Source organism: Carya illinoinensis, chromosome 15 (genome assembly GCF_018687715.1).
Source record: "Carya illinoinensis cultivar Pawnee chromosome 15, C.illinoinensisPawnee_v1, whole genome shotgun sequence".
Taxonomy (NCBI): Eukaryota; Viridiplantae; Streptophyta; class Magnoliopsida; order Fagales; family Juglandaceae; genus Carya; species Carya illinoinensis.
This window is the reverse complement of record NC_056766.1, coordinates 33,274,471-33,287,215: the sequence shown is the minus strand read 5'-3', so window position 1 is coordinate 33,287,215 and position 12,745 is coordinate 33,274,471. Positions and strand designations below refer to the sequence as shown.

The 12,745-nt window shown below is 36.0% G+C and overlaps 1 protein-coding gene across 4 annotated transcripts; it reads left to right on the top strand.

Moving 5' to 3' along the window:
* Nucleotides 1-3,685: 3,685 nt before the first annotated feature.
* On the top strand, nucleotides 3,686-12,158 carry LOC122296118 (translation initiation factor eIF-2B subunit delta-like). 4 transcript variants are annotated; one of them, XM_043105556.1, is made up of 7 exons: nucleotides 3,686-4,428; nucleotides 5,049-5,183; nucleotides 8,147-8,532; nucleotides 10,358-11,102; nucleotides 11,305-11,401; nucleotides 11,492-11,546; nucleotides 11,786-12,158. In XM_043105556.1, exons 1-7 carry the CDS (start codon nucleotides 3,924-3,926, stop codon nucleotides 11,846-11,848), a joined length of 1,986 nt encoding a protein of 661 aa, XP_042961490.1. In that variant the 5' UTR covers nucleotides 3,686-3,923; the 3' UTR covers nucleotides 11,849-12,158. The 4 variants fall into 4 exon arrangements, with proteins under 4 accessions (XP_042961490.1, XP_042961491.1, XP_042961493.1 ...); XM_043105559.1 differs by lacking the exons at nucleotides 3,686-4,428; nucleotides 5,049-5,183 and adding an exon at nucleotides 8,669-8,728 and having other exon boundaries at nucleotides 8,402-8,532; nucleotides 10,312-11,102; XM_043105557.1 differs by lacking the exons at nucleotides 3,686-4,428; nucleotides 5,049-5,183 and having other exon boundaries at nucleotides 8,315-8,532; nucleotides 10,312-11,102.
* The last annotated feature ends 587 nt before the right edge of the window (nucleotides 12,159-12,745 follow it).

Below are 12,745 nucleotides of genomic sequence, written 5' to 3'. Positions count from 1 at the left end.
GTGGTCATCAATTTCAGTCAAACAGAGATTGTCTACAGTGGCTAAAATGCCCCGATTTGTCTCTTTCCAAGTTTATGTGAATTCTATTTTCACTAACATGATTGACTCTTGTAGCGTGGGACACTGATTATGTAGCCCCACACGGGCATCGCTTGGATGACTTAACATGTCTTCATCGAGATGTTCTTCTTGACATTAACATGCACATAGGCACCCTGGACCTTCATCATCACTGAGACATGGCTGCACATGGACTCGCAATTGCACGCATCGAATTTTCGTCGCACTCCTAAAGGACAAATCAAGGTTGCACTCCTAACCGGCTTGTCTTGTGTAGCATGGTCAAACACCCTAACTACTTACCTCTCTCACATATATGAGGGTCAATTGGGCTAGTCCAGGCTGATGTCCTCTCAACCTCCATCCAGTCAGTGGGGTGAGTCCATACCACTTTGCATGGGATACTAGCAAACTCTAGCACTAGTGGCAAAATGGAAACGTTAACATCAAGTAACATCGGAAAAGAAAAATTCACCAACACAATCAAAAACAAAAATGTCGGATGAATATAAGCTTTTAGACAACGATAAGCGAGTTCAATCTTACGCACTGCTTGACTTGCATCACTTTTACAAGGGAAAACAAAGCAATTCCAATCGTAAGAAACTGCTCGACCTCCATCATGCTAAAGAGTTAAGTCCAGTTTTATGAACTGCTTGACTTCCATCATGCCAAAGAGGCAACTGGTCCAATCTTTTTGTTGTCCAGCTTGCCACCACTTTCATGATGAGTCAACAAGCAGGAAAGGTTGGGGACTACCCGGCCTCTTAAGTGCCCGAATAGGCGTGCAAGTCACTTGATTGCCCGACCACCCTAGCTCATCTTACGCAGTCGAGTACATATCCTGCCGAAGCAGAGTTTCGTGTCGCACTTTACGCAGTCGAACACATCTCCCATCATAGCCGAGTTTTGCGCCTGCATCTTACGTAGTCGAGAACATCTCTTGCCGAAGTCGAGTTTCGTGCTCACACCTTACGTGGTCAAGCACATCTCCTACCATAGCCTAGCTCTGCACTCACACCTTACGCGATTGAGCACATCTCTTGCTAAAGTCGAGCTTTGCACTTGCACATTACTTGGTCAAGCCTATCAACCGCCTAGCTGCACGCTAGGAGATCTTTATCACTTAACACAAGCAAAATGAAAAATCAGGGACCCACTCCTGAAATTTATTTTTCTATGGATTGCTACTGGCTTTTGCATCTCTCACGTATATTTTATCTTGAAGATTTTTAAGGTCTTCTTTTGAAGAAAATTGACCTTAAGAATTACGGGCAATTGGAGGGGATAAAATATCCTAAGTCCAAATGGGTTCTAGGCCTAGCCCACAGGGGGAGGGTCTTTTCAAGAAGGAAGAAAGAACTAAGGGATGAGGAGGGAAAAGGCCGAGAAGGAGAAATGTGTGTACAACCGCACCGAACCACCACCGTTAGTGATTCTATACTACACTGATCAAGGCCTGATAGTCTCAACGAATTGGGAATGAGGTTTATTGGTCAGGTTATGGTGTTTTGCCAATTTTTACAAACAACCATTTTTTATAGTTTTGAGAGAGAGAAAGGGAAAAGGAAGAAAAGATGGGAGAGCTTGGGGAGAAGGAAGGAGGAAAAGTCGAGTAAAACTTTCCTCAATACGCACACACCGTAAGTCACATGAGTTTCCTACGTGTTGAAATTTTATTAAAAGGTGTAAAATGGGAAAGAACATCTCAATTGGTTTGAAACTATTTAGATACAGTTATAAGATATACAAATCATGTGCACTTATTTTAAAAAATAGGGTTTACTATTAAAAAAAGAACTTTTTATATAAATACCATATTTATCCATTTTTGTCAAAGGAAATAGGTAAAACTTTCACATTTTAAGATTACGAATATCTTTTCTCTTAAATTTATATTTTTATTACGTGGGTGTGAATTTATTCACTTATCATAAAAATACTGATATAACAATTTTTTTATTCAAAGCAATTTTTATACCGCATCATTGTTTTAAAATTAATTCTCTACTAAGACGACATTACATATTGAAGTGGCCAATTTAGGGTTCCATTCATAAACTTTTCTGATTTACAACCAATCAGGTATCAATTAAAAAGCAGATTATGTATAAATCATTGAAATATTCTATTTTCAAGTGTATGTAAAGTGTTAAAGTCTTTTGGATGAGATGATATAAGTCATGGTCAATGGAGAACTAGGTTCGAGTACCCCCACCTATATATATAATAGAAGTCTATATATAGAGAGCATCTAGTAAAGTATTTATATGATATAATTTGATTTAAATTTAAACAATATTACATCCTCGACGATGTAGCACAAGCTTTATTTCAAGAAAGAATAAAAGTTTATTTATTTTTTATTTTTTTCATTTATTTTTTTATAAAAAAAACAAATCGGGACCTATTCATCGATGAACATAATATTTTTGTTTAAATTTTACAAATCAAATCTTTTCTAGATATATATTATATATTCTATATACCAACTTGAAATTAAAATAACTCATAAAATATCTCATATTTCTACAAAATAATTTATATCATCTAATACCAAAAGCTGTAAACTAGTTGGAATGCAATCAATATAACACCAAAAATGCCAAAAATAACCAAAAAATCACAAATTATCAATTTAAAAATAACCCATAAAATATCTCATATTTCTACAAAATATTTTCTATCATCTTATACCAAAAGCTGTAAACTAGTTGGAATGCAATCATTATAATACCATAAATAACCAAAAAATCACAAATTATCAAATTTAAATTGACTTGACATTTTAATAGTATATTATTAAAAATTAAAATTATTTTAATTAAAAAAATAATATTTATAATATGTAATTATTGTAAAATTTTTAGAAAATAAAAAATAAAGTCATATCAATTCCAGGATTAAATAACAAATGATTCTTATTTTAGATATAAATTTTGAACCTGCAATTTTTTTAAAGAATGGTAGATTCTATTATAAAATATATTTTTTGTAACTTTTTATAATAAAATTTAGTTTTTATTAAAATAATTGTAAAAAATATAATGAAATCTCAAAAAACAAAAATTAAAAAAGTAATTAAAAAACATTTTTTTAAAAAGTTATTAGTAAAAATGTATAATTTTTTAATTTTTTTAAGATTAAAAATGTTAAAAAAATTAAAAAATTAAAAATTTTAAATAATTAAAGGGTAATAAAGGAGTGGTGGGAAAGTTTATCATAGTCCTTAATTTTTTTTATAAAATGAAAAATCACTATCATGAAAGTTGAAAGAAAAATACTAGTCTTATCATTAGTTTCCACAGCTAGATTCTACCGCTATAATTTATTATTATTATTATTTAATGATTAAGTAAATATTTTTTAATAAATTTTTGAATTTTTTTTATTTTTTTAAAAATATTTAAATGTATTAAAAAAATACATGTAAAACAAATATAAAAAAAAAACAAAAAATTCCAAACCATTAGCGGAGCCCAAGCCGGAGCTTCCAGCGGTATCTGTAGCACCGCCCAAGTTGAAATTGATTGTCCAATCACATCCCACCGTTAACCCATCAAGAGTACTCATCAGGTGACGTAAAGATTCCCGCACCCAAAAACTAGAGAAAATAAAAATGAGAAAAGACTCGATCATAGAAATTTTTCGATCATTGAAATTTGATAAAGCTTCGAACTTCAAACCCCCTCTCACCCCACGCAACTTCCCAAAACCCTCACGAATATGGAACCCTAAAGCTCCTTTTTTCTTCCATTTTGATCCTGCTTTATGGCCTTAAATCCTTGTTTTCACCACCACATTAATCAATTGATTCGAACTTCTTCACTGCCAAAGTCCTACCGATTGACTAGCACGCTCCCATGGACGCGCGTCGTCCCTCCCGCTCCGTCATCGACCCTAAGGTCCGCCATGTGGGGTTCTTCGCCCCCGGCGCCAACCCCCTACCGGCCCGAGCCTTTAACAATCCGCCTGGCTCGAGTTCACCGCCTCTCGCCCAGTCCCCCGCCGGCAATTCCCTCTCCCCGGTCATGATTCCCCTGCCACGTCAGCTTTCCGACCGTACTCCCGCTGTGCCTGTCCCGGAGACCGGTTTGCGGCGCCAGGGTAACGACCACGTGCCGGTCGGGAGCTATAACCCGTCGGAATCTCTGCTGGGATCTTCTCCTGTCCCTTCGTCGCCTTCGGCTCGAATCGGGATAGCGGATGGGGAATTTTCCGAGGAGTCAGATGGGTGGTACAGGTTGAATGATTCGCGTAAGTACGCTTCGAATCTTCCCGAGACCACTCCGGAGAAAGCTCTTGATAATTCGGTGAGTACTTCTGCCCCGCCAGTGGAAAAATCGAAAAAGTCTGCCAAAGTGCCAGGTAAATTGTAATTTTGAAATTTTTATGTTACGTGCCTGTGTGAGTGGGATGTTTGATTGTATTGGTTTGAATTGAGATTTTGTATAATTGAATTGGGGTTGAAACCAGATGATGTAATTTGGATCTGGAATGTTAGGACAAAAAAATAAAAATAAAAACAACCGAGACATCGGGGTAGTAAGGTAGTACAGGATGATATCTATTAATTGTTATTTGGGACCAAGAGGTTTTCCGACAAGCCCACTTTGATTTTGTTACTCAGTATGTAATGCCTGTCTGCTAAGTATTAGGGAACCAAAGTCTTTCTAGCATGTCTGTGAAATAATTAATTTGACTTGTTAAGTTTATTTGTTAAACGAAAAAAAAATATTTGACTTGTTAAGTTTTAACCATTGGCTTAAAGCTATTTTTTGCTGCTGGTTGTCTGGAGTGCCTGGTTTGATAACTCATGCCCGTAGAAGTAACATTTGATCAAGTATATCTTATTAGGCTTGTACTGTATGCTGGTTCGTTTCTAAGATTGTTTAGTATCTGCTCCTTGTTCTTGATTTGTTCAAATGTGTTGATTGTGGGGATCCTTTGAGTTTTGATCCTTTGTTGAATTTGCAACAAAATTGCAGAAAAGAGTGAAAAAGCTGTTGTGCAAGTGCAAAAGGAGACGCAATCCAGCTTGAAGCCACTGAAAGCAAAAACAACCAAAGCTGAAAGGCGTGCCATGCAGGAGGCCCAAAGAGCGGCAAAAGCTTTAACAAAAGGTTTGAATCGAGCTTATGTTTATGTTATTCCATTGTTGACTATCTGCTCAACTTTTTTGACTGTTTTCTAGATGCTTTATCTTAATAGTTGTTTTGTTAGAGAAATGGGTCTGTTTCATTTGAACTTTTTACTTTATTTTAGGGGGTGGGCATCGGGCACCCAGACCCACCTTGCCTGCCCCATCTGTCCATCCTGCTAGGGGACGGACAGTATTTTTACCACATGCGGGTGGGTGCGGGTGAGGTATGCCCCTGCATATATATTAAGATATATAGTATATCATATATATTAAATAGAAAACCTACATATATACTATATCTTATATGTTAAAGAAAAAACCTATCTATCAAAAACAGCACTATTATACCTATACTTATATAAACATCTTAAATCTAACAGACTAAACCTGCATCTCTTCCAAGCTTCTCTCCTCCTCTTTTCGATTTTTCTTCTCCAGAGACCGATGAGTCTCAGGTCTCTGGTTTGCAAAGTTTGCAAACCCTGGTTGCAAAGACCCATGGATCTCTATCATATTTGCTTCCTTCTTTTTTTTTTTTTTTTTTTTTTAATGTTTTGGAAGATTTAGGTCGATTTTTTATGTTTGGCTGATCGTTGATGGTTTTGGTTGGATGGGACCTTTATTTTGGGCCCGGCAATCTTGAATGCATATTGCTTTCTTGCTGGGAAATAAAGTAGGGATGATACCCCCCCATGTGGGTGGGTAGCCAATTTCCCTGCACCCTGCCCCTACTTGTGTGGGGTGCCATTTTTTGGGCCCAGCTTTATGCCCAGGGGTGGAACTGCTAAGGGGCTTTTTTTTTTTTTTTTTTGTGTTTTTTTTTTTGGGGGGGGGGGGATTTTCAAAATTTGATAAAAATTAAATTTTGAACTATATGAAAATTAGTATTTGCCCCCCCCCCCCCCCCCCCCCCCCCCCCCCCCCCCCCCCCCCCCCCCCCCAAAAAAAAAATTTATTATTATTTTAACTTTGGGGGGCCCAGATTTTCTGATTCCACCACCCCTGCCTGCACCCTCACATTCCCCAAACCCCTGTCCATCCCTGCTGGCCAGGCGGGCAGACTTTCACCACCACTGGTCCACTGCTCGACCCACCTCGTCTTGCTTTTGTTCTATGGAGCTTGGATTCATGGCAAGGGATTTTCTCCTTGATTGTCTATAATTGTCATATATTTTCTTTATTAATACCTTTGATTGAGTATATAAAAGTGGTGGATGAGATCCACATTTCTTGGGAGGGTGAAATTCTTAACTCCCCCCCAAAAAAAAAAACACAAAAACACAATACAATTTTTTCAAATTTTAAAATATATATAATCTAAAAAAATTATATTTAAGTATTTTTTAAGTTTATAATATTTTTATTCAACTTTTTCTCTCTCATTTCCCAAAACTTAATAAAACATCTTGACTCAAATCATTACACTATTCACAAACCATTTCACTACCATTGATAGATATTCTAAGATATTGTAAGCATCCAAACAGGCCCTAATCTTTTTGGAGTATAGGCCTAGAATCTCTAGGTGTGGCATGAGTTTTTTTGGGATGTTTTAGTTATTAGAGATTGTAATATCCTAGTTGAGTATAGAAATGTGGTGAATGGAATCCCACATTGCTTGGGTGGAAGAAATTCTTACCCTTTATACTAATTCTAAGGAACTTTAGTTATGACTAGTCTTTTGAAGTGCTGGCCCATATATAGTTTGGGTTTTCCTAGGTTGTTACAAATGATATAAGAGCTTATAAAACCTTGGTTGAATATCAGAAAATGGTAAATGGAATCTCATATTGCTTGGGTGGAAGAAGTTCTCCTCTATGATGATTGCAAGGGACTTTAATTGTCACATTGACTAGTCCTTTTGGAGAAAAGGCTTAGATGTGGCTTGGGCTCTCTTTGGGATGCTACATGTGATCATCCTGTGGAATAATTTAGTTGTCTTTTCTAGATTGAAGTGAGCTGCATTGTATCTTTAAGAATGGCCATTCCTTTGTCATGACTAGGACTGAGCGTCCTTAGATTCATGCAATTGCAGATGATATGATTAATGAATGGAAATTCCATAAAACATTAATCTTTTGAGATATTGTTTTTTCTGCTCAACTTTTCTTGAGCGTAAAATTTCTTAGAAAGGATCTTTTGAATATTCTTTGGGAATTGTGCTGTCAAACTGAAATTTTTACTAGCATACACCATTCGATTATTGCCTGCACTTTCTATCATAGTTTATGTTATGGTATATATGAAAGTTGGATTCATGCAATTTCAGATGATATGACTAATAAATGGAAATTTCATAAAACACTAAATCTTTTGAGATATATTCATTTTCTGCTCAACTTATCTTTTAGGGTAAAATTTCTTCGAAGGATCTTACAAATATTTTTTTCGGAATGGAGCTGTCAAACTTAAATTTTTACTAACATAAACTGTTCTGATTATTGCCCGTACCTTGTCATGGTTTATGCTATGGTATACATGACATATCCTATCATATCTAGTCCAGATGATGATTTTCTTCGTATATTTGTAATGGGTTATATCTATGTTAGTGGTGTAATTGTTAATCTTTTATTTATTTAAGATTGCATTCAAATCTTGACCAAATTCAGTAAGTCTCTAGAGTTCATATAAATAAACCAACATTTGGTTTTAAATTAAAGGTTTCTCAGGTGCCAGAAGGTTTTTCTACCGTTTGCTTTTGATTAAGCTCCTCCTTGGTAGTATATAGTTTTCCTCCTAAAAACAAATGGTTGTGGGCTTTAGCAAGTTTTCGCTTGTGGTTACTGATCTTTTTGTACAGATGGCAGATGCATGTGTGCATTCATGCATGTTTGCATCAAAAAGTGAGAAATGCTTGCATAAACCATTTCCATACAAAGATACAAAGTGGTATTGTATATACCTATTCATAGATGTAAACACATACAAGCATGCATGCAGGTGAAAAACATACGTACACACATGCAGCAGAGGGTGATAAATCTGCTGTTGTATCTGGGGGGCCAGTTCCAAGTAAACCTTTGAAGCAGCCTTCACTGAAGAAAGATGCTCCTCCAGTCGCATCTTCAATTGCAGCTTCTGAAAAGAAAGGAGGTGATCGTCCACCCGAGAAAGAAAGGAAGAAAGATGTTCCTCCTCCACGTATGCAGTTTGATGATAAGGGCAGAGTAGAGAAGGCTAAAAGACGTGCAATTTTCAATCAAACGGAAGCTAGAAACAGAGTTGAATTGTTTCGGCATTTGCCTCAGTATGAACACGGAACACAGCTTCCTGATCTGGAGTCAAGATTTTTCCAACTTGATGCAGTGCATCCTGCTGTTTACAAGGTTTTCCATTTAAGAATTTACGTTTTTGATACGTTAGTGGCTTTTTCTTTAGGCTTCAAGCTTCTGAATAGAAAATTGGCTATTTCTCCTCTTTGTTGAACATATAACCTCTCTCATCACATGTGGGAATAAACAGAACATAATATAGACAGAAATGGCAAATTGAAGAACCAGGCGTGGACATGACATTGATGCAGTAAGTCCACACTTGTGCACATGCTGGCATGAGCCTGCATCTTTTTTCAATGTATGGCTCAAATTGATCACAATCTATAGTTATATTCAACGAGAAAATGTGTTAATGATGCTGTTTCTTAAAGTGTCCCTTTTACCCGAGTTTCAGTTAAGTGCCCGTCATTGTAGATTTTCAGTTAGTGTTTGTCTAAGACCTGTCCACGACAGTCTTTCTTCTTTGTGTGATTGTTTGTGCAAGAGGACGCACATGTTGTGGCCCTTTTCTTCCCTATGGTTTTTTCCTTTATTGGCATACTTCCATCTAGATGCAAGGGATTTGCTTCAGTTCAGCTGAACTTTTATTATGTAACTGAATCAGACCCTATTTCAAATAGCCATTGTTTAGCACATCGATTATGATTCAGCAACCTGAACCCATTTGTTTTAATGTTACTGGATATTAATGGTTTTTTAATTCTATTACTTGTCTTAATTATTGATAGCTTTTTAGTTAAAAGTGCATGGAAAAGGAAAATTGATGATTTAATTCTAAATCTTCTCAAGGCCTGTTTCGTTGAGGTTTTTCTTGTAATAATTTTGATTTATTGAATATGATTTTTCCAGAAAAAATAAAATCAATTGGTTTGATTAGTGATAGCAAAGAAATATCTTTTATTGTGTAACTTGAACACAATGCCCATAGTTTTGAAGACCGCGAGATTACATTACTGAAGCTAATATCCTTTATGATCAAATCATTGTATGAGTGGTCATCTGTCCACAGCAATATGAGCTTTTTTTTCTTCGCAGGTTTTCTCAATTCCTGTTTTCATTTCCTTCCTTAACTAAGCATTCTCCTATGTATATCCTCTATGTTTTAGGGTTAATTACCGGAGCTTAAAACCTTTATGCTCAAATCATTGTAGTTAGATTTTCAGAATTCCTGTTGCCACTCCCCTCCTTAGCTAGGCGATCTCCTATGTATATCCCCCGTGTTCTTGGGTAGTTGTGCTCTTTAATAAAATTCAATGACATAATCGGTGCACAGCAATTCAAATTGTTCTTCCTTTTATAGATTTTCTGAATTCCTGATCCCATGCCCCCTCCTTAGGGTTAATTACCGGAGCTTAAAACCTTTATGCTCAAATCATTGTAGTTAGATTTTCAGAATTCCTGTTGCCACTCCCCTCCTTAGCTAGGCGATCTCCTATGTATATCCCGTGTTCTTGGGTAGCACCACTTGTGCTCTTTAATAAAATTCAATGACATAATCAGTGCACAGCAATTCAAATTGTTCTTCCTTTTATAGATTTTCTGAATTCCTGATCCCATGCCCCTCATGAACTATTGCCTTTTTTTAATGTATATCCCTAGTGTAGTACTGAATTCAGTGATGTAATTTTTTTAAAAATATTTTATAGTGCAAAATGTCTTATCCTGCCTTTTTGTCAACCAATCTAAACATTCTTTGTCTCATCTTCACTTTTTGTTTTCCATAGTTGTTTTGCGATTTAAAAGAAAATAAAAACAATGTCGATCAGAGTTTTAGATTTCCTAACTGTCTGAGCCCATCAGGCCCTTAATTTCTTTCCATTTTCCCTGCAGAAAGAGAAATATAGTTTATTACCTACTTCGAATGAATTATTTTCAGGTTGGATTACAGTATTTAGCCAGAGATATATCTGGGGGTAATGCACGTTGCATTGCAATGCTTCAAGCTTTCAAAGAAGCCATTACTGACTATTCCACACCACGACAAAAAACTCTTGCAAGAGATTTAACTGCAAAAATCAGCAGTTATGTGTCATTCTTTATTGAGTGTAGACCACTTTCTATCAGCATGGGAAATGCAATTAGGTTTGTTAAGGGCCGTATAGCAAAGCTACCTCTAACTCTTTCTGAATCAGAAGCAAAAGCTGCACTTTGTTCAGATATTGAGCGATTCATAAATGAAAAAATAATACTTGCGGGGAAGGTCATAGTTGAGCATGCAGTTACAAAGATTAGGGATGGAGATGTGCTTCTCACTTATGGATCATCAAGTGTGGTCGAGATGATTCTGTTATATGCCCATGAGATGGGGAAACAGTTCCGTGTCGTGGTAGTAGACTCACGTCCAAAGCTTGAAGGTCAATCACTACTTCGTAGGCTGGTGTCAAAGGGCCTGGGTTGTACATATTGTCATATAAATGCCACTTCTTATATTATGCATGAAGTTACAAGAGTTCTTCTGGGGGCTGCCTCTGTATTGTCTAATGGAACTGTATATTCTAGTGTGGGGACTGCATCTGTTGCAATGGTTGCTCATGCTTTCCATGTTCCAGTTTTAGTCTGCTGTGAAGCCTATAAATTTCATGAAAGAGTACAGCTTGATTCTATCTGCTCTAACGAATTAGGTACGTTATCATATATCAGCTGATGTAAATTTTGCCTTTTGTCCTTTGATTCTATTTTATTTACCAGAACCTGCATTGGCAGGGTTCTAAACTGGAATTCCTTCCCCCCAACCCCCACCCCCAAAAAAATCAGAAAGGGAAAAAAAGGGAAAAAGAAAATTCTCTCAACAGAACGAAGCTAAGCACATTAAATTTCTTGCAGGTGATCCAGAAGCAATTGCAAAAGTCCCAGGAAGAACTGATGTGAGTTATTTGAATAATTGGGCCAATAAGGGAAATCTGCAACTTCTAAATTTAATGTAAGGTTTATCCCTGAAAGAAAAAGATCTCAATTGTTCCTCAATGTTCATATTTTATTTTACGCTCAACTTGCTGTACCACTGTAACAGGTATGATTGTACTCCTCCAGATTATATCTCCATGATTATCACAGATTATGGAATGGTAAGCCGTGTTCTAATAATTTTGATCTTCTAGTTGAAGTCCTCACTTCTTATTTATTATCATCACCGGAGTTGTTACTTATAACGCAAACCATACAATTGTTGGCACATACAAAGAAATACATTCTAAAGAGTTAAAACTACATGCCTAGTCATTTAGAGGCAGAATCAGACAATTCTTCTTGAAGCTTGAGATTTTTCCAAGTTTTAGCATTGCTGATTCCCTTGTTCTTATTGTAGATCCCAACCACAAGTGTGCCGGTCATTGTGCGGGAGTATCGGAGAGACCACTTACTCATATAGACAAATTCTACATGAGGTGCACTATTGAATCAATCTAGCTATTCATCGACTGTGATTGTCCCTAGAAATGATAATTGCGAATTTTTCGGACGCTTAATGATATCTTTTATCATTTGTTACGCCTTACCAATTTTGATGGTATCTGAATTTTGTTTGGTAAACACGACTCAGTGAAGAGAGCACGATTTTTGCCTCTCCTGAAAGTTCTCCCTATAATTTTGAACATTCCCATGTATATGGTGGCCTATTGGTTTTCAAGTTTCCAGACACAGATGGGGGAATGGAATTGGTAAAAACTTGTTTCTACAAATATTTCACATGTTAAATGTCTCTTGGTTGGATTTTCATCGGTTTAAAATGGAAGGTAGTTTTATTTCAATGGATTTAAAAAAAAAAGTCTTAAGTAGAAGAAAATTACTTGCTGCAGCAGTTTTTAGAATGAGAAATGATAGTTACAGTTGTGATTACATAAGTGCCGCTCAATCACTTTGAAAACAGTAAATAAATTCGGGATTTATATAAAAAAATTAATTTCTTAATAGCGGATTATACTTTTTTTTAAAGCGATTATACGATAATTGTGCATTTCATGATTGTAGGTAGCATTACTCCTTTAGATTGGTCGAAAGATTTTTGAATGAATAATATTTCTAATATGTGGTCCACTCTTAAGTGTTATTATACAATAAGGTCCCGTTTGGTTGTAAAATTTAATTGAAATCAATTCAGTTTAGTATAATTTTAAATCGAGTCTAACATTCAAACACTTTACTCTTAAATTACTAAACTTATTTCAATTCAAAACTTTTTTATATATGAGACTTATAACTTTTTTTAACACAACACATTTTAAACAAAGGACTTAGAATCTTTTTTAATTTCCCATAAGTATTAGTA